This window comes from Aythya marila (genome assembly GCF_965140915.1).
Source record: "Aythya marila genome assembly, chromosome: 1".
NCBI classification, from domain to species: Eukaryota; Metazoa; Chordata; class Aves; order Anseriformes; family Anatidae; genus Aythya; species Aythya marila.
Window position 1 is genome coordinate 7,538,433 of NC_139042.1, and position 25,765 is coordinate 7,564,197.

The window sequence follows — 25,765 nt, forward strand, 5'->3', positions numbered from 1 at the left end:
GACCTGGGCCCATATCGAAGGGCAGTTACTTATTTTTCTAAGCAGCTGGATGCTGCTGCCAAGGGATGGCTGGGATGCCTCAGAGCCATTGCAGCAGTGGTGCTAGATATCCAGGAAGCACACAAGTTCACCTTGGGACAGAAAATAACTGTGCTGGTATCTCACACAGTGTCCGCAGCGCCAGACGTGAAAGGTGGTCACTGACTTTCCCCACAAAGGTTCCTGAAATACCATGCTATCCCGGTAGGTGATATAGAAATAGTGGTAACTAACATTGTCAACCCAGCTTCTTTCCTCAGCGGAAACCAAAGGGGAGCCAGTACACCATGACTGCCTGGAGACCATTGAAGCTACCTACTCCAGCCATAAGCTCCTTTTGATGATGTGGAAATCTGGTTCACTGATGGGAGCAGTTACGTCATCAGCGGAAAACAACATGCTGGGTATGCAATTATCACTTGCAAAGAGGTTATAGAATCTGGACCTTTGCCGACAGATACCTCTGCACAAAAGGCCGATATAATTGCTCTGACCCGTGCCTTAGAAATAGCAAAAGAAAAGAAAATAAACATCTATACGGACTCAAGGTATGCATTTGGTGTTGTGCACGCACACGGAGCCATCTGGAAAGAAAGAGGACTGTTGAACTCACAAGGGAAAAACATCAAACATGCGAAGGAGATAATGTTCTTATTAGAAGCAGTCCAACGACCTGAAAAGGTAGCAGTCATGCATATTAAGGCACACCAGAATGTGAGTTCAGAATTGGAGGAAGGAAACAATCTGGCGGATAGAGAGGCAAAAGAAGCAGCATAAAATGAGGTAGCAACTGATGGAGCCCTAATCCCAGATGGGTAGATCCCCCTAGATGGTGAGCCAGTATACAACAAAAAGGACAGAAAATTAATCAAAAGTCAAAAGGGAGAGTATAACCAAGAGGGATGGGCTATTACCGAAGAAGGGAAAGGGAAATTAGTCATCCCCTCTAATTTGCTATGGTCACTAGTAAGGGAGGAGCACCGGAAAAATCATTGGGGAATAAATTCCCTATATAACTATCTGATTGGGAAAACTATGGCTAGGAATTTGTATGGTACTGTCACACAAGTAACCTAACAATGTGACCTCTGTCTCCAGACCAACCCCAAAAATACCCCCAAACTGAAATTGGGCCAAATTGGGAAAAGCCATGGGCATGGACAGCAATGACTTTTCTGAACTTCCAAGGGAAGGGGGTTATTGATATTTATTGGCATTTATGGATACTTTTTTAGGTTGGCCAGAGGCAGTACCCAAAGCCCGAGAGATAACCAAGGTATTGTTATAAGAAATAATACCATGGTTCAGAGTTTCAGCCACTGTGTCCTCAGACAGGGGGCCTCACTTTACCTCAAAAATAGTACAGCAAATTAGTCAGCACTTGGGCATAGATTGGGAACTCCACACTCCATACTACCCTCAATCGAGTGGTCAAGTGGAGAAAACAAACCATTTGATCAAACAACAAATTGTAACGTTAGAGCAAGACGATAACTTGTCCTGGCCCCAACCTCTCCTGCTAGCATTGCTGCAGATTCGGACTAAGCCCCAAACTAAAGAAAAATTAAGTCCTTTTGAAATGCTTTATGAGAAACCATATGGGGTCCAGAAGGGAATGTCTACCCAGGTTGGGGGAAGAGACGCTGAACACCTATATAGTGGCTTTGAGTAAGCAACTTAGAGGAGCAGAAAAACATGTAGCTGGAACTCAGAGTAGAGAGCTGGATGGAACAGTGCATGACATACACCCTGGAGATTATGTATACGTCAAATCTCTTGCAGAGAAAACTGAAACCACAGTAGGACAGACCATACCAGGTGCTCCTTACTACCTTCACTGCAATTAAGATCATTAGGGAAGGAAGTGAAGGTCTTTTCCCAGTTGAAGTCTGAAAGGCTGTTTGAGACAATGCCAATGATTCTGAGTGAAAGTTTCAATCTTGGTGGACTCTAGTAAATTTTACCTATGATCCCATTGTTAACATGGCTACTGCCTTTGTGCTTACTATACATAATGCCACAGTTTATGTTATCCACCCCATCACTGCACTAGCATTAAACCATGAGGGGACAGTGCTCTATCCTTCAGAGCATAGAATATGGCCACAGATGGGGAGCGGGAAAAGGCAGACTGTAAATCTGGAATCATGTGTTACCCAGGAACAACAAGGATTTATCTATGAAAGTAACACAATTGATGCTCGTCCTTCATATGTCTTGACACTGAGCAAGATGTTTCCCACTTTGAGGTTCATCCAAATACTAGTCAAAAGACTGTGCTTCTATATTGGTCAAGGCTGTGTGTGTTTAACAACTCCTTGTGCTTTTGTAGAAGTAGATAAGGCAAATATAACTCTCCTCAGCAAAAATCATTCTAACTTTTATATTTGTAACTTTGTTAGAATGGTCAGGTGTGATTTTTATATTTGGGACCAGTTTTATCCCACCAGTTGATCAAGTCTAACAACACAATGTATCACAAGTTATTACCTACACCTATTGGGATGAACCTCACGTTAGTGACGCAATGAGTTAAACACCAAGACCTGATCAAAAATTTAGTAGGCATTCAGGAAAATGGAGAAAAGACATTAATTACTGTTCATCACAACACCAAGGAAATAGTTAGGTTCTACAAAGCGTGAAACAAGACGCTACTCATCACTGGTGGGACATACTTTTCAGGTAGTCACCAACATCAAATGGCATTCTCAACACATTGTGTCAATCAGAGTCATATTGATCTTATTTGGTATAAGTCTTGTATACTAATCTGGAACTGGAGAATGTTATACTGGATAGCCACGCTGACTTCTTTGTCACGCGTCCATGGTATGGCATTGAGTGGTCAGCACCAAAGAAGTTGCAAATCTTTGCTGTGAGTAAAAGAATTTACTAATCTGCTAGAAAAGGGGGGAATGAAGCCAGGCATAGAATGTAATAAATGACTGAGTCCCAAATAGGATTGCAATTAAAATTTGCAATTTATTGAACGAATAGAGGCAGGCAAACAGTGCTGGGTGCGCCGGGAGTCTCTGCTCCACCCAGACACACACCAGTTACATTAGACGGCAGGTTTTTATGCTCCTAGGCTAATACATATTCATTACTACTTCTAGAAAAAGCAGGGTTATTATAATTAGTTCCCGGAATCCAAACCCTCCTACTGGAGCATGTGTATCAGTCTCCGGTGGTCCCTCTGGGGGTCCCTCATGTTGAAGGCTCGTAGCCTTCCTCCCAGGCTTTGTCCTTCAGTTTTTCTTCATTTTCCCTTCTCTCTTTGTTTAATAGTCTCTGGGCCAGATATCAGAGATTTATGTGGCATCTTGTGCAATGGTCTGTAGTTATCTAAAAAAAGAAAAACTCCCTCCTATTCCCTGATCTCCTAGACCCAGACTTGGGCTTCAAAGCTAACCCTTCAGGTTATCTCAAAACTTCCCCCCCCCCCCCCCCCCCTTATTTTCTTTTCTCCCAGACTGTGAAATATGTTCATTTGATTCGTGTCAATATGGAACAATGCTAGGGCCTCATGATGAAATGTGACCTTCTGTCTTACATACCCTTGTATAATCACAAGTCCGAGAGAAACAGCGTGGTTAGGGTATATCGTTCTTGTATCTTGCAAAAGAATGGTCTAGCAGTTCGTGTTGATAGAGGGTTTGAAGGGTAAACCTTGAGACTCAGGTCTCAGAGATAAGAGAATAGGGAGGAGTTTTTTGAGATAACTGCTGACTGTTGCATGGGACACAACTTTCTGACATCCGGCCCAGAGACTACTAAATAAGGAGAGGGGGAAAGCTGAAGAACGATTAAAGGACAAAGCCTGGGAGGAAGACTACGAGCCTTCAGTACAAGCAACCCCCGGAGGGACCACTGGAGACTGATACGCATGCGTCCGTGGGATGATTCAGGTCCCGGGAAACTAATTATAATGTCTGCCTTTTCCAAAAGTGGTTTTGAATATGTATTTGCCTAGGAGCATAAAAGCCAGCCGCCTGATGTAACTTGTGTGCGTCTTGGTGGAGCAGACAGCCGGTGCACCCAGTGCTGTTTGCTTGCCTCTATTCATTTAATAAATTGTAGACTTTAACTGCAATTCTATTTGGGACTCAGTCATTTATTACACACACCCAGACTTGGGCCTCAATGTTAACCCTTCAAATCCCTTATTGACACGAATTGCTAGACCATTCTTTTGCAAGATACAAGAACTATATACGCTAACCACTCTGTTTCTCTCAGACTTGTGGTTATACAAGGGTATGTAAGACAGGTCACATTCCATCATGCGGCCCTAGCATTGTTCCGTATTGACACAAATCAGATGAACACATTTCACAGAAGAATGGGGGTTTGCTTAATCCCAAAGAGGGGATAGGTTATACATATATAGGCATACTGGGAAACTTCACGCATATGTAACTCTTCACTGCATATAGCCAAAGTTGCTGGCGATAACCAGAGCTGGTAAGCGAGGACGACCCCACCACGGCGCCTGAGGGAAGCCCGCCGACAACCCAAAGCGGCGGCCGGAGCCCTTCCTGCTCTCTGCGCTACGGCTCCTCCCCTGCTCGCCGTCCCTCCGAGGCCTCCGCTTCCCAGCGCTGCCCGCGGGGCCGAGCGGAGGAGGGCGGTGCGGCGGGCGGGCGGTGCCTGGCGCCTGGCGGCTGGGGCGGCGATGAGGGGCGGCGGGCGCCGCGCTGCGCTCCTCGCCTCCGGGGCCGCCTCCCGGCCGGCCCCGCTCCCCCTTCAGCCGTCTCGGGCCGCGCTCCCTCCGGTTCCTCGCAGAGGTGAGAGGCGGCCGAGGGGCCGTGGTTTGGCTCGCGGCCCGCTGGGAGCCGCAGAGCCCACGGGCGAGCCCCGGGAGCCGCCCGGTGACGCGGGGCGGAGGCGGCAGGAGGGGGCCTCGGGGTGGAGGTGGCGTGGGGGGGAGCTGGGCCCTCGGCGGGGGCGGCCTCCCTGAAGGGGGTCGTGGGGGCCTCTGCGGGGGGAGCGCAGAACGGCTGCCGGGGGAGGAGGTGCCCGCAGGAGCTGGGGGGCTGGCAGCAGCTCTCGGGTGCAGGAGGAGCAGTAGAAGGTAGTGGAGGGGCACGGAGAGGTGTGCTCAGAGTGCTGGCAGCTTGTATAGGGTACCAGAAGATTTGTGCTGTAATATTAGCTTTTTTGAGAGAGGCGGTGTCAGACGTGTCACAGAATCACAGCTTGGGTCGGAAGGGACCTTTAAAGACCTTCAATACCAAGCCTCCCTACACCTCCCAGCTGAGCAGGCTGCCCAAAGCCCCATCAGCCTGGCCTTGAACACCTCCGGGGATGGGGCATCCACAGCTCCTCTGGGCAGCCTGTGCCAGGGCCTCACCACCTCATTGTTTAAAAGGAAAAAAAAATCTAGCATAAGTCCAGTTGAAACATGCTCTCTTTCAGCAAAACTATTGCCACTTTTCCTGTCACTGCAAGCCCTGGTAAACCCGGAGAAAAAATCAGTCGACACATTTAGCAGACAAAGAGCTCTATAAATGAAAGCTGTTATGACTCAATGGGAAGGGTGTTAAGTTTTAGAGTTACTTGCAATGAGTTGTATGTAGTTCATGTATGTAAACACGCTTTTTTTCTTTTCTCTCATCTTAAATCTAACATGGACTTTGATTTGGATACTACATCTAGCTTAGTTTAAGTCACTTCTTTAGAGACGATAAAAGGTAGCACTTATCTAGCAGTGTCACAGCATAACTTCCTTTTGGTTTAAATGATAAAAAGCATTCAAGTAAACACCTAAAGAAAAGAAAAAACAGTTTCATTAACAGAGAGAGACAGGGAGGTTTCAAGTAAGTGTGCATTTAGAAGTAACAGAGCATTTTTGATAACAAAGATTCTGTCAGAATGCAATCAGCAAGGTGTATGGTGATGAGATGAACTGAAAAGTATCCTTGAAATAAAGGTGGAGAAGCCAAAAGCATCCTGTGGGAAGTTACTAACACAATAAGCAGGGTGGGTCTTGATCTAAGGAAATCTAGGATGTGTTAGGTACCAGCATTGCTTTTTCACCCAGTTACTGGTGAACCAACAAATTAATCCTGAATGTTAGATCTGTGTAATGTGTGTGTACCTTTATCTGCACGCCTGGCACTCTCCGCTGGATAGCGGTAGGAGAATGTGTAAAGAGAATATAGTCAAGGGATTCTGTGAAGAGCCAAACAATTGTTAACAGTAAGCAGCAGAAACTGCCAGTGTGTTGGAAAGGTCATGTTTTAAAAGTTGAGAAACATCACTTAAATCAGGTTTCTCCTATTGTTGTTACTTGTGGTAGTTTTATTTCTTGTGTATCGGGATGCTTGTCCTGCACGGCTCTCTAGTTATATGAACGCACTTAAAATTGATGTGCAAGTCCTGGGTGGTATAGATTCCCTAAGAAAAGAGAGGACTGGTGGCTTCAGATGTGTGCTGTAACCAGGGAACCAAAAGGACGCAGCTTTTTGTTGCAACTTCCATGTGGCTTTTCTACGGTGAAAGAAAATTACCGTATCGCATGATAAACCAACTGGGTGAAGTTTCAGAGACCTGTTTGTCACTTCCAGGTTTTGCTGCCACGCTCCTTAGGAATTCATACGATGTGAGAAGAGTTGATATCACTCCACTGGAGCAGAGGAGAGTGACTTTTGATACTCATGCCTTAGTGCAGGATCTGGAAGCCCACGGTAAGTGATGTCTGTTAAATAATTCACAGAAAAACTTGGAATTAAAGTACTATAGTACTTCAGTACTAAAGTACTAAAATCTGGTGCAGGCTAGGCATCTGATACTTTTTGATGCTTCTGTAACCATACAAATTAAATCTTACATTAAATTTACCTTTTTTTGTAGCTGTAGGTAAATTTACATAGCATCTTCCAGCATGATATATCCTTAATACCTGTTCTTTTATTTAGTGAATGTGGTTGTCTTTTGTCAGCTGAAGGACCTGTCTAGCCCGGGGTTCTGTCCCTTAGCAGGACTGCGAGTCTTTGTCTGCAGAAGAGTGTAAAAATGGGGCAGATGAGTGGCACATTCCTCATACCTTCTAGGTCTCCAGCTGCTCTCACCTTGGAGGTCTTTTGTGCTGGGTAGGAGTTTTGGTGACCTCCAAGGGAATTCCTTCTGTAAGTTCATTAAGGCCCTGAACTACTCTGGGCCGGTTAGTACCCACAACATCCTTTGTCATGGAGTTTCAGAAGGCCACTCATTGTGTGGAAAAATACTTCCTTTTGTTTATGTAGAACCTGGCTTCAACTGTGTTAATTTGATGCCCCTCAGTCCTTTGGAAGGAAGGAGGAATGAACATTTGATCTCTCACGTCTCTTAAGATTATGTAAACGTATGTCATGTTCCTCCATCATTATTTTTTTTTCAAACAGAAGATTCTTAGTTCATTGGATTTTCCCAAGCAGTAGCTGCCTCATAGGGGCAGGAACAGAGCTGCTGGCATTACCTGACAACTGGATGTCCCATGGATTTGAAAACTGACATCACATCTATTTTATTCTCTACTCTTTTTTTTTTTTTTCCTAAATAATTCCTAAAGTTTGGTTTGCTCTGGTGATCCTCCTAAGCATTGAGCTGATGTTTTTGTCAGGCTATCAATTCTCTGTTACAATCGCAAGATCTTTCTCCTAAGTGACAGCTGCAGCTTTATCCAATTGAGTTAGGATTTTTTCCATTGTTAAGGTCTACTAATAATGTGTCTTAGTACTTAGAAGACTCTTAATAGTACGCTAATATATTTTTTTTTCTGTTTTTGTTCATTTCATGTGTGTCTGACTTGTCAGCCCCTGGTTCTTTACATCTCTTCTGGAATTATTGTTAGAACTGATGTTGTATTTGTCACTTTCCAGTACTCGAGGAGCCAGGATAGCTTGTTAGATGTTACTTGTCCTGAGTACACATTCAGCTATTTCTCTGTCTAGTTCCTTTAGAACGTAAGGTGAAGTCTGTCTGATGCTGGTCTGCTGTTGTAAAGCAGTTTATTAATTTGTTCCATAACTACAACAGACCCTTTAGTATCACAGTGACAGGGCTGTAAAGGTAAAGTTAAAAGAAATCACAAAAAAGGTAAAGAAAAAAGGTGAAAAAATTATTTTACCTTTGAAAAGGTAAAAGAAATCACAAAGCTAAGGGATGCTTTTAATGTTTGTCAGACTTGCTGCAGACAGTTTTCAGGCTCTGGTGTCTTAACTCTTGCATGTATGAATTTCTTCACATTTTCTAAACTTCCAAGCAGCAAGTAAGAATAGAGGAAAAGCAAAAGAAATAGCAAGAACCTAAGCAACCCTGAAAATTTAGAGAAACTGAAGCGATGCAACCACACCTCTTAGTGGAAGAAAAATGTCATAAAGCATGAGAGCTTTTGTAATAATACAAGCCAGTGGTACAGTTAGAGTCCTGTACTTCAGAAGAGTTCACTGATGTTTTTCTCAATAATTTGCTTTGAAAGCATATTTCAATGAAAAGTTAATTGATCCCAAGCTGGGAAATGGAGCAACTGAAATACAACACATCAGAGAGATTGCTGGAAATAGATTGTTAGGGTCCAAGCCCACAGCACTGAATCAGATTTAACTGACGTGGCAGCTTTTTTTTTTTTTCCACTCTTTACCATACATCATCTTCAAACAGTTCAAAATTGCACTGAGCTATCAACAAAGTGTAATTTTTATCCTCAGAAAGCACACATCTTGCAGCCTGAATTGTAAAGTCAATAGATACAGCAGTTTTCAAATGAGTTTTACATGTATTCACACCTGTGCAGGAAACTTTGAATATATGCAGACTCACCTTTTAATTTTATTATTCTGTAGGATACGTGGTGCATGGCCAAAGGTAAGTTTGGGTTTAGTAGAATTTGCAAAGGTTTATAATAAAGTAAAATTTTGCTCAACTATTTTTATAACGCATTAGCAGTTAAACAGTACAGAAATTTGGTAGTCCCATCAGCTGCTTGCAAAGACTGTTTCAGTGTATTGAAAGTTAATGATCTTCAGGTTTTTGCAGCATTGTCTGTTTTTTAAGTAGTGACATGTCACACTGACCAGCTTTCACCATCAGTTTTCAGTAACTGTGTGATTTCCCGTTTGCTACTGTAACTATGTACAGCACTTCAGTGTCCCGATTTATTGTGGACCTCTTGCTCTACTCGTCACCCAGCCTTCTAATGTTACCTTAATTTCTCATCCTTCACCTGTTTTTCAGGCTTTGCAAAAGAACAAGCAGAGACCATTGTATCGGCATTAATCACCCTGTCGAATGTCAGTTTAGACACAGTCTATAAGGATATGGTTACCCAGGCTCAGCAGGTAAGAACTTATTTATGGTGTGTATTCAGCACTGTATAAGTATAATGGCACATGCTTGCATATTTAAAGAACAAGTGCAACTCTCTATAGTACTATAAATAGCTTACTGAGCTAGGTCTCAGGGTGATGCTAAGAATACCCTCTGTCCTCCTCTGCTGTGCTCTCATGAGACCCCACCTGGAGCCCTGCCTTCAGCTCTGGGGTCCAAGAAGGACATGGAATTGTTAGAGCGAATCTAGAGAACTACATGGATGATGAGAGGGCTGTAGCACCTCTCCTGTGAAGACAGTCTGAGGGAGTTGGAGTTGTTCAGCCTTGGGAAGAGAAGGCTCCAGGAAGACCTTACAGCAGCCTGCCAGTACCTACAGTGTCCTGCAGGAAAGCTGGGGAGGGACTCTTTGTCAGGAGTTGCAGTGATAGGACAAGGGGGAATGGCTTTAAACTACAAGAGGGTAGGTTTAGATTAGATATAAGGAGGAAATTCTTCACTCAGAGGGTGGGGAGGCAGTGGAACAGGCTGCCCTGACAGAGAAGCTGTGGATGCCCCTAAGTGCTTAGTTAGGAGCTGGATTCAAACTGCCAACTTGTTTGATAAGCTACTGAACATTCATTGAAAATGGAAGGACAAATCTGAATTTTTTTTGTTTCACTTCATAAATGCTTAGACTAGATACCTCTGGCTTTTTTGCTTAAATTCAGAGTTAACATAAAAGCAACTGGAAAAAACACAGTCTGCTTTTCTCAAGTCTGTCAAAAAACAGTTGCAGCCATGAAATTCTATGATTCTGTCACTTTCCTGTTGGAGACCCTTCATGTTTTTATGCTTTGCTGTAGCTAATTTCGTAAGTTTAAACATTAAAATCTTTTCTTATTGGAAAGTGTGAAACTTAATCATTGACTTTTTTTTGTTGTTTCTAAGGAAATAACTTTACAGCAGATAATGGCACATTTGGACTCCATTCGAAAAGATATGGTTATTCTGGAAAAAAGTGAATTTGCAAACTTGAGAGCTGAGAATGAGGTACTAATAAACAAGCATTTTTAAGTAAGCAGTTAAATTGCAGTTCATTTAGTGTAATTAAATTGGATTATATTTGTTGTATATTTCTGTGGTGCAAAATATTTACATAGAAGTAATTATGGATGCTTTTTACCAGGAGTTGAAATGTTTATATGTTGCAACTTCTGGGATTGTATAAAAGTATATTTAATTTCATACAACTTGTTTAATTCCTCTGGAAAGAGAAAAAAATGGTCACATCTTGTAATCACCTTCTGTATTTTTATTTAGGGATGATTCCATTAGCCTTGTCACCATTAAGAGCATAATCCAGGGAGAACAGTCAGCCATTTCTTTGCAACAATTTAATTAAACTGGTGATTTAGACATGTTTTAGTTTTGCCTGACAGCATTTTAGTGTTTTTCTGCTCTCTTTAGTCTGAGAATCACAAGATCTTCATTGTAAGTCTTCACAAAATGATTCCTTTGCTTTATGAAAAATTTCCAGCAGATCATATCTGGCTGGATAGATATACTACACAGAATATAGATAATCTATAGGATATAGATTAAATAGCCTAACTAGCATAACTAGGAATAAATTGCTCTGCTGAGAGAAAAATTGTGGAAGAGTAATCACTTACAGCAGTAACACAGAACTGATTGGCTTGGCCAGCATTTTTCTGACTTTACTAAAAACTTTTTTTCCTCTTCATCTAGAAAATGAAAATTGAATTAGATCAAGTTAAACAGCAGTTAATGGTGAGTAAACAGCAAGTAGCTATACACTCATGCTGGGGGAATTAAATAGTTATTTTCTTGATATTTTTTTTTGTTCTACAGAATGAAACCGGTAAAATCCGAGCTGACAGTAAGCTAGATATAAACCTGGAGAGGAGCAGAGTGACAGATATGGTAAGCTGGTCTATGAAGATACTCTGCCCAGTTTTATGTCATTTGGTAATGACATAAATTGTAATTTATCTTTATCTACAATTGTAATTTATCTTTTATCCACAGTTTACAGATCAAGAAAGGAAATTGATGGAGGCAACTACAGAGTTTCATAAAAAAGTAAGTAGTGAATAAAAGCCATTTTATATTGAGCAGGATAGTTATACATTACATGTTGCATGAACACACAGCTTTTGAGAAGCTTAATAGATACTTGAATGTAGTAAAACAAAATGTCAGCATGTATCACATACACATGTTGTACATGATTATTGCTTCAGTGTGGGGGATTTGTGCAAAACATCACCCAAGCAGAAGGTGTACAAGACTCATTCCCTCCCTTCCAGAGTGCCTTTGTGTAGGCTGTTACAGGTGGGCATGCACCAGCATGCTGCTCTCCCCAGTGCTAAGGGATGAGCTGGTCAGCCCTGCCAGTGGGATGGTTCAGATACCTACAGCCAAGCAAGTTTCAAGGGCTGGCAGTCCTTAAAGCCTCCTTGAAGGCACTGAAATCTTAAGAGGCTGATGATGGACGTTTCCCATCTTCAGCATCTCATCCATTTCCCAGATATGGCTCGTGAATTCTTAAAACTTTGTTCAGCAAAAATTCAGGGGTACTATCTGCACATTGTAGAATGCCTCCTTTAGGAGGCACTTGGCAAATCAGAGATAAAACTTAGGTCATACAGATTTTTTTTCTCTTTTTCTATTTCCATCCTTAATATCCTTCCTGGATTGTATTAAATGCTGTTCTGTGTTTTCGAAGATCACTTAGGAATTAAATATTTTACTTCACTGATAGGTTGGAAATTTCTCTTTCTTGTTGCTGGTAGCATGGTATTTCTGTTTGGTTTTGCAAAGCTTGAGATCATTGTCAAATATATGCCCTCTCTTAATGTTTCAGGATTCAAGTACCAACAGCGTTATTTCAGAAATCAGTAATAAAATTGACACTGAAATAGCTTCCTTAAAAACACTGATGGAATCGAATAAACTGGATACAATACGTTACTTGGCAGGTATGTGATAGGCAAGGAGGTGAGTGCCAGTGGAGTGTTTTGGATGTGTAAATTTTTTTTCAAGACTTACTCAAGATTACTCGCCAAGTGAATTCAAAAAGTCAGCTGCGCAGCAGCTGATAACTCAAATTTGGTGGGGGCTTCCCCCCCCATGATTGAAAGAAATGGAACACATAGCACAGAAGAGGTGAGAACACAACAAACACTGCGGTTGGTGTATGATTGTGCCCCAACCTGGGATTAGGAGGACCATGGACATTAAAATAAATAAATAAATAGGTTGGGAAAGAAATCAAAATACCCTGTCTACTCTGACAGTTTATGTGGCAGGGTTGCTTCAAAAGTTTTCCAGAGATTGCTTGAGAATGTTAGCAAGCTTTGAGGATTAGCCTAAGAGTGAGCAGTTCCATCTCCTATTCTGACTTCTACACAGTTTCACTGTGGCAGTACTTTGTAGAGTTCCTCTACAAAGCAGAACAAATTTGTCTGATTTGTGATGGAGTTTTCAATGTGTAACCAATGCAATCTGTATTTCATTTGAGCTGGATAAGAAGGCAGTTACACATTATATTTGGAAGTAAGAACAAGTTCAGAGGGAAACCTAGTTACATTTGGAAAAGAGAACAAGTTCAGAGGGAAAACACTGGTTCAACAAATCTGGAAGACAACTCATCAAACTTCAGAGATGATATCCTAGTGTCATGTGAAATGCGTGTTGTCATTTTGCTCAGTGGAAAATCTTTTTAATCATGTTTAATGAAAGACCTGATACAGCCTTCTATTTTGTAATACAGTTACTGATAGATGGGCAACAACAGTAAAAATCACTGTAGTCTGTTGTGCTCTGTTATCCACTGTGACTCAGATGTGTTCCTGAAAAAATGGTTCTGCAGGCTGCTAAGTAGTTTGACCTGTCTCACTGTCTAGGCAGTGCTACCATGCAGGATGCTGCACCTGAGACAAGTCATTGTTTTCCAGAATTTTCACAGCTGTAACAATAGAGGAAGTTTCAGAAGTAGTACTTTAGTTATCCTTCTATATGTTTGCAATTAATTTCCTGTATTTAAAAGGTGATATGATTTAGCATTCATCTAATTACTACTTTTTTTTTTTTTTTTTACAGCTTCAGTATTCACTTGCTTAGCAATAGCACTGGGATTTTACAGGTTCTGGAAATAGATGTAAATGGAATGAATGCATCAAATACAGCTGGAGAAAAGGCCACCCAAGCAACATCAACTAGATGATCACAGTTGAGCTTAGATAAATTTGGTACCTTTTTGTTTTGATACTCTTAGTGTGCACTGAAGTGTTTTCTGACTTTGTAACACTAAAGATCAAAATAATTGAGTGTGGAGTAGGCAACTAATAGTAATATTTCATTGTCCCCTATTGAATAATGTATTTATTTCAAAAGATTTCCTATATAAAATCAGCAAGTGTTTCCTAATAGGTTTTAGAATCAAGTCTGTTGTATTTTAGAACACTTCCAGTGCTCTCAGCTCCACTCAAACTGGAGATACTAAATACTTGACATACCCATGAGAATATGGGACTACTGTTTCTAAATTAGTATTACCAACACAGGAGAATTCCAGCAGATCTAACCTGACCAAGCAACGTAATCTGAAAAATAGGAGCTGGATGTTTGCCTTTAGTCTGTGCCTGTTTTTTGTGATGGGTTGAAGCTTGGCCCTTTCGTTTTCTATTTTCATAAATAAATATGAATATATATATATATATTTATATATATATATAAACACACTCCAAGGCCTTTACTAAAGAATCCGTGTTCTTCTTGAAAAATGGTTTACATACAGTTAAAATCTCATGTAAAATGAAAATGTCTCTACAGATTTAGTTATTTTTAATATCTCTTACAATCTCTGTAACCCCAGAGGCCAGTTCTCTAATGGGATAATTTCTGTCCTCCTCTTTCCGAGGGGAAATGCCTCTGTTCTCACCAACTGCATACAACCCTGGGACTGACAAGTGCTCTTAACTCCTCCCTTCAAGGAGTACCAAGTATTTCCAAAAAACAGTTGTGTGTTTTCTGGATATCAGATCGGGCTTGTGGCACAGAAACTCAGCACCTCAGATAGTGCCAATGTGGCTCTGGTTGTCCTGCTCCCATCTCCATGCTCCTCTGGAGTGGTCCGTAATGCTGTGAGGCAGGCTCAACCTTCAGGTGATGATCCCTCCTCTGCTTTCTGCAAGGCCTTCACAGCTCTAGTTCCAGAGATGGGATGTAAAGGGTGGATGCCTTCCCTGAAGCAGTCACATCTTGAGTACAAATGCCTATGCTTAGGTAGATTTCTTTTAATAGTAATAATAAAAAATAAAAAAGCCTTTCCTGGACTAAACTTTATCAGAGTAAGCCCTTTATGGGGTACAGAGTTTATAGTGCTGTATAGTGGCAACTTTTGTATTGCAGTTCTGTTTGCAGTTGAACTTGCTGCTATCCTGCAAGTTCTTGTATTCAGTGCATGACATTATGTATTTGCCATCTACATTTATGAAAATAAAATTAATCTCTTACATTTGCTGTCTGAGAGACTTTAATACAGATTACCAGATTGTAAAAATGTGGGGTCTATAATGAGCACAGTGCTGTTGTGTTGAGAAATGAGGCTGTCTTTTCTGTTGTGCTAGTGACATAGGCACAGGAGCCAGCAGCAAGAACTTCAGGCAGTGACTTGTCTCTTGTAACTGTTGCATATACAAATCCATCCTAGTATGAGCTATAACTATTTCTGAAGTTCGCTGAAAGACCTATGTTCATCTTTTGCACTATTCCTACATGAGAATAGCTCCAGCAGTGATGTATGAAATTTTATCTACTACAGCTTCCTACCACCTACACCTTGAGGAGGGCTCTGGAGACTGGATTTCTCCTCTTTGTAACAAGGCTTATGCTGTTCTGTAGCATGCCTCTCCCACAGTCTCTTGTGTATGCACACAAATACAATTTGATTTTTTTCCAGTAACTTCAAAACTTGCAGAGATTGTTTCCTTAGGTAGCTAAGGAGAAGACAGATGAGGATTCAAGCACTAGCAAATTACCATCTATAATACAAAGATTTATTGGAACAGAGACAGCCAAAATGTTAATGCATGGTGGGAGCTCCAGAGGAAAATAACTTCACAATAGCATGCATATAAGAGAAAAAAATCTATTACGTGTAAAGCCATTAAATGTCAGGGCAGGGATGTCAGGATTGCTATTCCTAACCGCAACATGCCCTGTAACCTAGTGATATCCTCAGCCTTGATTTAGAGTCGGGGGCCCACCGCTGCAGTTTATCTGGCACCTCACAAAGGAATAGCTTCAGGGCTTATTTAGGAATGGCTTGAAGGTGGAAAGTGAGGGGCCTGGCACCTGTTCCCCGCTGTTCAGCAAGTACTTGTCCCAGACACTGCTTCAGGACCATGTTGCTGGTTCTGACTGAGGTAAGGTGCTTTATTTTATTTCTTTAAGGCAGTAGTACAAAGACTAGTAGATGAGGATACTTTCCTAGAACCCTAGATCCCATGACATTGCTGCAGTTTTCTCTCAAATGCTACAGTTTGTAAAGCTGTTAACTACTACCTGGACAGGAACAGAAGTCTGACAGTGTGGGGTTTTTTTATTATTTTATTTTTTTTGTTTGTTTTGGTTTGGTTTGGTTTTTATGCTGTTGCAGAGATCTAACAGTATATTCTATGCCAGAAAACTAGGAGAGTAGTTCCATGAAATTCAGTGAACCACAGCACATCTGTGGAACTAGACTTCGCAAACACTTTGCATGGTGTAAAATATTGCCACTACCTCCTCAGGTCTTCCAGCCCCTTGACTGAGGTTCAGTCCTCAGCGCGGTCTCACAAACACTCTGCCAGAGTTGCAGGCTGGTTTTTTCTTTACTTTCTTTTTCTCTTTGCGAGAATTGGAGATGGTTTCAGTTTTCTGAAACAAAGGATGTTACAGCAATTAAACAGCCATCACTGAAACTTGCTACCTCCCAAGACAGGCTTTAGAAATCCATGGCTTTAATAACCACAGAATACTGTATTTGTGCTGAAGCCGGAGTAGAATATAGTGGCAGGGCATGAGATAGCAGTCACAGCAAGGCAAAATTTGAAGGTCCCTTGGTTACAGCAGTCACAGCAGTTTTTGAAAATCTGCCTCAGTGGAAGTTGCCTCCTGCCTCAGCTACTGACACGTAATCACATGTCAATCTGATTGATCACCATTAATTTAATGGCCAGTGGTGCTTTCCCAGACTGCTACTGGTAGCAAACTACCTACAGCCACTCCTCCACCGTAGGAATGAGGGCACTATGTTGTAGTTATCTCAGATTTTTAAACCTGCCAGGTAAGTAGAATGGGTAACATCCTACAGTGTGCTGTGGAAGCAGAAAGTGATTTTTTTTTTTCAAAAGGAGAAAGCACTTGGCCAGCCAGAGGGTGGCAGCAGCAGGGAAGAGCTCAGCTCTGAGGACATAACAGAAAGCAAACAGCTGTGGGAGCTTCACAGTGTGTATGTGGTGGCAAGGAAAACAGGGACAGGTAACAGAGAGGGGAAACTGTACGCAGGAGAGGTGCAGAAACAGTCCTGCAAGGGAGGGCAGGAGGAAGAAACCATGGAATGGGGTAGACAGAGATGGAACAAGCTGTGTAATGCAAGTTCCAAGGGAAAGCTGCAAGAAAACAACAGCAATTCCGACTGCTCTGTGGCTCAGAAGCCCTCAAAGCAACAACAACAAACAAACAAACAAACAAACAAACAAAAAACGGTATTTTTGGAAGCTATTCATAATTTCTTAGAAATGTCTCAGTGTCCTTTAAAGCCATTTGACTCAGCAGATGGTAAGCAGGCCATGCTGGAAGGATGATATCTGCAAAAGCACCATTTGTACTGGCCATCCAGTAGGAGACTTGGTACAGCCAAAGGGTCCCACAGTCCACATTTAACTACTCAAGCGAAGGCTAAACCCACACGTGGCTTAAACAGTAGGAAAACTGAGCTCTAGCTGCGTGTTTCCTGCCCAATGCACTCACTAAGCATTTTTTTTCCCATCACGCTTGGAAAAGGACCCTTGTCTAGTAGGGATGCTCCAAATACCAAGCTGTCATTCAAACCTGGCTGAAGATATCAGTGCTTATCCAGCAACAAAATTTCTCTTCCAAGAAATAAGTAAATGTTCCATGTGAAGCACAGACCAGCTTCCCCATCCCATATGACTGCCCCAACAGCCTGTACACCTGTTTTCCCTCCCTCCCTCCCTCTGGATCTGTGAATATTGAGTTACAGTGGCCACACAACCATAAGCGGGGGGGGGGGGGGTGACTATGGCACCATTTCAGTAGAGCTGACACTGTGCTGGCCGAAGCAGTCCCTGGGGACGCATCTTCAGGCCCCTCTTTGGCAGAGGAAGGCCCTAAATCCAAGTGCCCCATGTTGTCAGTGACTCCTCAGCTGACTTTTAGACTGGTTATAGCAGGACCAACAACCAGTTGCATGGCCAAGGCAGTGCAATGGCCAAAACAGCCGGTAAACAAAGGTCCAAGAACAGCATTGAACAGCCAGGCCGTGCACCTTTCACACTGGCTCTCTTTGGACAACCCAGCAGTGTCACTGCACACCACTTCCCACCAGCCGTAGCAGCAGGAGCCCAGGTGCCTCACCAAAGGCTGGACTGCATGGCAAAGATCTGAGAAACAGGACATTGACTTATCACATTGTCTTGTGGGAGATTATATGTGGCAGAGGGAGACCTGAAAAGCCAGCTCTCCTGTCCCCAAACTTAGCATGTGAACTTCTGATCTGTTCTCAGATTTGATTAAAAATGTGTCTATACATTTTCTGTCTTTGCCTGCTAAGTCAACCAATCGTTCATGCCAGTATCTGCTTTGCTGTCAGTGGACTTGATAATTAAGATGACACGAGACCACTTGCTGAAATCAGTCATTGCACACAGCAGTACAGCACTCTGCCCATTCACTTCCCAGTCTGGAGTAAAAGGGAGGAAAACAAACCTAATGACAAGGAGAAGAGCTATCCTGAAAGAATACAGATGCTTCTCTGCCAGGGCACAAGGAGAAACTGCTATATTTTCAGAGCAGAGACACTGTCAGGATGCAGCAAAGGCTGCTGCTTCCCTCAGTGTCCCAAGCTGAAAGCTGCTGACACATTTACTCTGGCATGTCCTAGCACCATGCTGTGGAATCTTAGCAAGAATGGATGTGCACAAGCAGTGGGACAAGTCTCTGTCCCACACTCTGGGAAAGGGGGAGTTCGGGTGGCACGCACCAGGGCTGCAGGTGGCTTGCAGGTTTTCTCCAGGCTCTCTTTCAGGTGGCCTATCTCAGCACGGTAGTCATCCAGCTGACTCTCCAGCTTCTCCCGCCTGACTCGCTCGAATTCCAGCTGAGCCTCCAGCTCCTTCACAGCCCTGCCAAAAGCAAAGGAGACAAACGGAGCATAAAGCACATCCAAGCATGTCCTGACTACTCCACGTGTTGTTTTTTTTTGTTTGTTTGTTTTGTTTTTTTTTTTTTTTTTCAGGAGCAGGTTAGTCACAGCAGAAAACTGCAGTTCCAGTGTGCTCCTGGCTTAAGACCCTTTGCAAAAGCTTCAGCATCTGCTATTTTTCCTTCTCCACAAATCAGCTGTGCTCAGCGCACGACCATCTCCACCGCGAGATGGCGACGTCTTCCCACACATTGAGCCAGCCTCGGGGTTTTGAGCAGGCTGCAACCCAGGTCGTTCTCCAGCTGCTGAAGAGGGAGAAATGCCCAAGAGGTAGAAGAGTTGGCAGGAAACAGAGAACACGTATAAAACTGGTTTTCTGGACAGGCCAGGGGCAGTTTCTTCATTTATGGCTGGTTCCTCCACATCCTTCCTAAAGTGATTGGGTTAACCACAAATGAGGAATGATCAAATGACAGCCTGCATGGCACCGACTAAAGGAAAGCGGAAGCACTGACTGATAAACAGTTGCACAAGTTCTCATCAGTCACCCCTACAGTGGCTACTAAATTAACTGAGATTCCTGGAACTGGTTAGCTGAGACATAATTCAGATATATTCTTATAACAACAATTGACCTCAACAGCTGAGTCATCTGGAGTTGAGCTGGCTCTCATCTGTAGCACAAGTTAGCACAGCTACAAAGACAGAATACTGCTAAAAGGAAAAGGGAGATGTCTGCCTTGTGGATTCAAATAGCAGGGCAGGAAAAAAAGCTGACAGAAGAGCTACTGCATTGCCCAGACCAAAACATTCCTGACTCAGTCCAAAGCGACCAGTCTATGTCAGCCTTACTGACACTGTAAGCACAACCTGTGCTTTTGCAGGGAACTCAGTGCCTGGGGGAACAGGGTGACTTCTTGCACACTCCGGATTTGTGGGGCACAGCTCCAGCACTGTGTGGCATACATGCAGTGGCATTTGTTTCCATGCCATGCAGCCTGGCCCTGCACAGCAGCTCCCACCAGGCCTCTTACAGCAAAATCTGCAAGAACAACCTTCCCAAGTGGCAATTCCTGCTTTTCATCTAGTAAAATGATCATGTTGGTAAATATTTTTAAATAATGAGGTTTTCTAGCATATGATACAAGCATCTTGGGGTTTATACACAGGTGTCTGTCAGTATCCTGAGGAGCAGTATTTCGGTTTCAAAAGGCCAGACTGGATCTAGGGATGCTCTCTGGCCTCCACAGATGACATCCCTCAGAGACCCTCACAATTACTGTTTTACTAGTTTAGCCCCACATGCCATGGAAAGCAAAATCCCTTACAAGAGCCCTCTAACAGGCACTGCCAGCTTTTCAGTAGCTGCTGTATCCAAAATGAGCTCTCATTTCTGCTGTTAGTCAACAGCGACTTTTCCAGTGCTGCAAACGTATTGCTCTAGTAACACGTTTGGTTTGCAGTGGCCCAAAAACATAATGGACATGGACATGCTTATCTACAAGAATTAAGAACAAAATACAGCCAAATGTTTGACAGATAGAGTAGGGACAGGATGTTGCTTTCTTGTTTAAGGTCTAAATCTTTAAGAGAAATAGAGGCATTTCTTTAAAACCTAGACAGTCTGCCCATCTAAACATCTAACTCATCTAACAGAAACCTTTTATTTAATGGAGACCCTGAGAATTAGGCAGAAACTATGTAAAGTGCTTCACATGCAAGGGGAGGTTAGCTGAGATTTCTATTTTTGTGGTCTGAAAATGATCTAATGTCTTCATGAGCACAGAAACACACTGCTCTTGACAAAGAAATATAACAGGTCATTGAATAACTCCTCCTGTATATGCACTTCCACGCAAGCCATGCTAAGACTAATGCTTCTATTCAGACTTATTAAAGTGAATACATGTATTCAGCATCCTTGATGAAAAAAAAAAAAAAAAACATAGGATTTATGTACAGCCTACTGCACGTACACTGCAGGAATACCTGAAGGCAGAACAGGTAGTCCTGCACAAGTAAAAGAAGTACATACACATAATATTTTGTGTTGTGCTGTAAGGCTGATCCTGGTCACAGAAGTCCAGAAATGGCCAGGAAAATCACTGAAGTCCTTTTCTTTTTGGCCTGGCTAAAGTTGGTAAGTGGAAAAGACAAAATGGCCAAAGCAATTTGAGTGTAAGGTAGCCTTAAAGAAGGCTTTAAAATGGGCCTTGCTGAGTTAAACATTACCAGAGGAAGTTAACCTTACTTCTCAACATCCCTTTTTTCTTTTTCCATCTTCTTCTCCTCCTCCGTTATTCCTCCCAGTTGTTTGTAGTTGCTGTAGGCAATTTCTAGAAGATGCTGAAGTTCTTGAATCTTGCGATAGGCCCTTACTGTAAGACAGGGATCTCCAGGTAGGTAAAATGAACAGAGAGAACTGAAGACAGTCATGCTGAAATCCAATAGCCTAGAAAAGTCTCACAAAGACAGAAATCACACTGCTCAGCAGATACTGAGAGGTATCTGACATCCACACAACAGACAGCTCCCAGAAACAAGGAGCAATCCCATGTGGTTTCACCAACACAGATTAAAACACTGGAACAGATACGTTCTGACTGTCCTGCACTATGTTGCCTAATTTTCCACAATTTGTTTGAATACTCATCAGTGCAGATACCCTGTCAACAAACTCATCCTACAACAAAGTCGCATCAGTTAGCAGAAACTGTGCAAGTAGGAACAGAATGTCTTGAGACTACCTTTTCGAATAAGGAGTGATGAAAATGCTTACTGCGTGCGTTCCTTTTCTCTGCTTTGTTCAGGATTAAATCTTCTTTGCTATCCGTACTCCCTTCCACACCATGTCTTTCAAAAAATTTTGCATTGTTTGCATCTAGTTCTTCATCACTGGAGCTACTGTCTCCAGTTCTTTGTGTCAAAAGTTCCACAGCTGCCAGCTGGGCAAATCTGCAGAGAGAACAGTTAACCTACACTGATACATCCCCATAATCTGTAAAAGCATAGCCATGCTCCCCACGTGGTAGAAACTCTCTGAAACTCTTCATGTTCCCATTGAGAGAGGGAGTTTCAGGGTTACAGGAAGCACTGGTACACAAACTATGAGCAGCTGATCTGCTTTCTGCAGTATTCTCCCAGCATGATCTCTGCCTCACTGAAATCTTATGGCAGTGACTCCCACATCAGAGAGATCTTTTCCTGTGTAGGATTTCTTAACTGAATCTCATCAGAAACTGCATTATTTTTATTAATGCAAAAATCAGACAGTTTTCTCTAGTTCTCATTTACTTTGTGCAGTTGGAATATATAGGCTTACGACCTTCCTTTTGCAGATCAGTTACTTTTCACCTTTTATGTCTCGCCATGTTCAGAAAAACAAGGTAAACATAAATCCTTTTACAGCTACAGTACTGCTTTGCTTGTTACTCAGAACTGGAATTCACGGACTTGACCTTTTCCTCCCTCCATCACTGAAAATCAGAAGTAATTACAACTAAGCTGACTTGATATTGATATATAAATAGTAAGCAAATAAATGACTGAGCTACATGATATGTGTTGCTACCTCTTGGCTACATCCTTTGGAGTCTCTCCAGCATCATCTGTAATGTCACAGTCAGCTCCCATTTCAAGTAACCACTGTAAGCAATGGACGTGCCCCTGTTCAGCAGCTGGGGAAAGGAAGGTGCACGCAAGTCAGTTGTATTCAGCTGAAGTGTTTCAAACTTCATACATCCCCCTCTTGACACAGTTCAATGTGCCAGAGGGTGGGTTCATTAAGACCCCACAGGTGAGATGCTGTTTCAGAGAAGCCTGCATTTCTAGATGATCAAGTCATACGGGCATACCCATTTTTAGGGAAGATCCTGCAATGTGTTTTTGTGCCTGCCCCTAGTCCTGGAAATTTACTTGCAACTCTTGCTGGAGAGGAGCTGGGCCACACCCATAAGGCAATGCCTCTCAGCTGCAGCCCAATGCAACAGCTTTGCCTAGTTGTGTGATCTAGCACAGCTACTGCCCATGCCACGTGGTCCCCAGGAACGATGTCTCACAGGACGGTATTTGGCATATCTGGCTGAAAACAGCCAGCTCTTTTTCTCAGGGAAGAATAATTCTGTCTGTCACAGCAACCCATTTGGATAAGTGTCATGTGTGTTTTCATATATAAAAAATCAGGAAATGCAAAGACAATCAGCCATAAAATTTCCCTCAACATTTCATCAACACTGCATGTAAAGACTGGACGAAACAAGTAGCAACATTCCACGAAAAGGAGTAGGAAGGAATGTAGAAAACACTTTTAAAATCCCTTCATATAATTTTTTATAACGGGAACTTCAGTTATCTTTTTAAAAAATTGATTGTTACCTAATCAAAAAGAATTGTAGAAAATAGTGTTAAAAGCGTATTACAAGAATACTTTCCATTATTTTTTCTCTCCCATTTCATGGGACAGGTTGACCATGAGCCAGCAGTGTGCTCTGGTGGCCAAGGAGGCCAATGGGATCCTGGCATTCATAAAAAGGAGTGTGGCCATCAGGTCAAGGGAGGTGATCCTCCCCCTCTACTCTGCCCTGGTCAGGCCTCACCTGGAGTGCTGGGTCCAGTTCTGGGCTCCCCAGTACAAAAAAGACAGGGATCTCCTGGAAAGAGTCCAGTGGAGGGCCACAAAGATGATACGGGGCCTGGAGCATCCTATGAAGAAAGGCTGAGAGACCTGGGTCTGTTCAGCCTTGAGAAGAGAGGACTGAGAGGGGATCTTATCAATGTGTATAAATACCTGAAGTGTGGGAGATAGAGAGATTTGGCCAACCTCTTTTCAGTGTTTTTTGGGGACAGGACAAGGGGCAATGGCCACAAAATGGAGTCCAGGAAGTTCCGCACCAACATGCGAAAGGACTTCTTCACGGTGAGGGTGACGGAGCACTGAAACAGGCTGCCCAGGGAGGTTGTGGAGTCTCCTTCTCTGGAGATATTAAAGTCCCGTCTGGATGCCTATCTGGGCAGCCTGCTCTAGGGAACCTGCTTTGGCAGGGGGGTTGGACCTACTGATCTCCTGAGGTCCCTTCCAACCCCTACAACTCTGTGATTCATCTTTCAGGCATTACTAAGAAAACCCCAGACACAAGAGGACCATTCTTCTGTAGTGCTAGCACTCCACTGCAAATCAAGGTGTTAGATACAAGAAGTTAAGCTTCCTCCACAGCGTATAACAAATTACTTTGTTGTGGTTTTTATAACACATCTCCATGGTAGCAATATGTTCACCAAATAATGGCCCAGACCATAACACAGATCACTGTTATGAACAACTAGCCCATGTTTCTAAAACTGACATCTCACCTGATTAAAAAAATAATAAATTTCAGTTTAGATGTTGTTTTCTTTTTCATACATGTATAAATTTTCTGTATTGACTTCAGCTTGGTTATTTTGTTTTTAAAGTGACACCTACACACACATACATCACAAAATATGTTTTTCAGGTTGCCCTTTCAAGCCCTCAGGAAATGAGACACTGTTTTTCATTAAGTTTATCTGATGAGCAGCCACTTGAAAAACTAAGTAAACAAGCCAGCAACGAACGGTAACAAGCTGAAACACAAATCATAATTACTGACCTTTGTGCATGAGAGTGGATCCCTTATCATCCCGCTCATTAATATTGACTACTCCACTTTTCACTAATCTTCTAAGTTCCAAAAAGTCCCCTTTGAAAGCAGCGCTATGGGCTGGGAAAGCTAAAACTGAAAACAAAACACGTGTTTCCAAACAGATACCAGTAATTCCTCTAAACATGTTCATATTTGTCTCATACAGCTTGCTTCTCTCGTAACAACTTATTCATGGAAATTTCATAGCCAGGTTAACGCATCTTTAATCAGTTAAAACACAGCTGCATTACTAGCACTGTTCATCACAGACTTGACTAAACATGTCTCGGTTATGGCTACAGGCATCTTATACAGCTTGGAGATGAATTTCAAAGACCTGGAATACCTTTGTTTCACAGTTACTGTTCTATTACTGGTGGTAACTAGAGTCATTTGCCTGTTTTGAATTCCACAGTCTAACCAAATATATAAACTAGTTTATTTCTTGGTAAAAAAAACTACTCATAAAGAAAGTTGGATTTTTCCAGTTATATTTAGAGAGAGAGAGAGAGTATTGAAAAAAAATATATATATATAAGTATAATGACAAAAGACTAGCAGATAAGGAAAATAAGTGCCTGGAAAAAGTAGAAAGGTGAAAGAGCAGTTCTTATATCTGTGGAATGTTGTCCTTATGAAGCTTGCCACACTTGCATCTTTTGGCAGTTCTGACTGCAGTAGTATTGCTGGTTAACAAGTAACCTTAATTTTAGTAGAACATTTCCAGGCTGAACTGTTATTCCGTATAAGTAAAGAATTCCAAGCAGGCAAATCTGAAAATTCATGAAAATTATACAGCTATTCTGGATTTCTGCTGGAGTCTAAGAACGTGCATAACTTGGTATTCATAGTGCAACAGTGTGACAAGTTTTATTTTGATTATTATAAATCTAAGATATTTTTAAAATCACATTGAGAATCCCAGACTGTAGCTATCAGTAAGTGCAGTAACTATTGAAAGCAGTAGCTGTTCCTTACATTGATGATATGAAGGTTGCAATTCTCGTGTAAGTTTTCAGAATCAAGTGTTTTATGAAATGACACCTATTTTAACAGTATAAATTTTAACAACATTTTAGTGTTTGATCCACACTCACCTTCCTGTGTCTCTGGATGCTCCCCCTCTTTTTCCACACTGTTAATATATTGCAGAATATTATCTTTATAGAAGCGCTCAGCCAAGTCCCTTGGAGTCTCTCCGTAGTCATTCCTGGCTTTCAGCATGTGCATGACACTGGCCATTTTACTGACCAAGAACTTAAAGCAGTGCAGATGTCCTTCCATTGCTGCCAGATGTGCTGTAGCCCAAAGTAAAACA

General features: G+C 42.3%; 2 protein-coding genes across 10 annotated transcripts in view; one reads left to right on the top strand and one right to left on the bottom strand.

Annotated features, from left to right (window-relative positions):
- The first annotated feature begins 4,636 nt into the window (after nucleotides 1-4,636).
- CCDC90B (coiled-coil domain containing 90B) lies at nucleotides 4,637-14,886 on the top strand. Its single transcript, XM_082773901.1, has 9 exons — nucleotides 4,637-4,829; nucleotides 6,612-6,731; nucleotides 9,259-9,362; nucleotides 10,282-10,383; nucleotides 11,083-11,124; nucleotides 11,206-11,277; nucleotides 11,383-11,436; nucleotides 12,221-12,335; nucleotides 13,459-14,886. The coding sequence occupies exons 1-9, from the start codon at nucleotides 4,718-4,720 to the stop codon at nucleotides 13,512-13,514; spliced, it is 777 nt and encodes a 258-aa protein (XP_082630027.1). The 5' UTR covers nucleotides 4,637-4,717; the 3' UTR covers nucleotides 13,515-14,886.
- Nucleotides 6,999-25,765, bottom strand: part of ANKRD42 (ankyrin repeat domain 42) — a gene marked incomplete at its 5' end in the record, with an annotated part of 29,711 nt that continues 10,944 nt past the window's right edge. For 3 of the 9 annotated variants that reach the window (XM_082773825.1, XM_082773828.1, XM_082773821.1), the window contains 6 exons: nucleotides 18,654-19,217; nucleotides 21,039-21,165; nucleotides 21,567-21,742; nucleotides 22,359-22,464; nucleotides 24,415-24,540; nucleotides 25,545-25,745. In XM_082773825.1, the coding sequence (XP_082629951.1) occupies nucleotides 18,950-19,217; nucleotides 21,039-21,165; nucleotides 21,567-21,742; nucleotides 22,359-22,464; nucleotides 24,415-24,540; nucleotides 25,545-25,745 (1,004 nt within the window). In that variant the 3' untranslated portion in view covers nucleotides 18,654-18,949. Of the gene's footprint in view, nucleotides 7,042-15,481; nucleotides 16,279-18,625; nucleotides 19,218-21,038; nucleotides 21,166-21,566; nucleotides 21,743-22,358; nucleotides 22,465-24,414; nucleotides 24,541-25,544; nucleotides 25,746-25,765 lie in introns of those variants that run through there. The other 6 variants (XM_082773824.1, XM_082773822.1, XM_082773823.1 and 3 more) reach the window with 5 other exon arrangements.

Coding starts and splice junctions, on each gene's coding strand:
- CCDC90B (XM_082773901.1), top strand. CDS start 4,718: ATGAGGGGCGGCGGGCGCCGCGCTGCGCTCCTCGCCTCCGGGGCCGCC. Junction 10,384..11,082: donor ACTTGAGAGCTGAGAATGAG/GTACTAATAAAC, acceptor CTCTTCATCTAG/AAAATGAAAATTGAATTAGA. Junction 11,125..11,205: donor AAGTTAAACAGCAGTTAATG/GTGAGTAAACAG, acceptor TTTGTTCTACAG/AATGAAACCGGTAAAATCCG.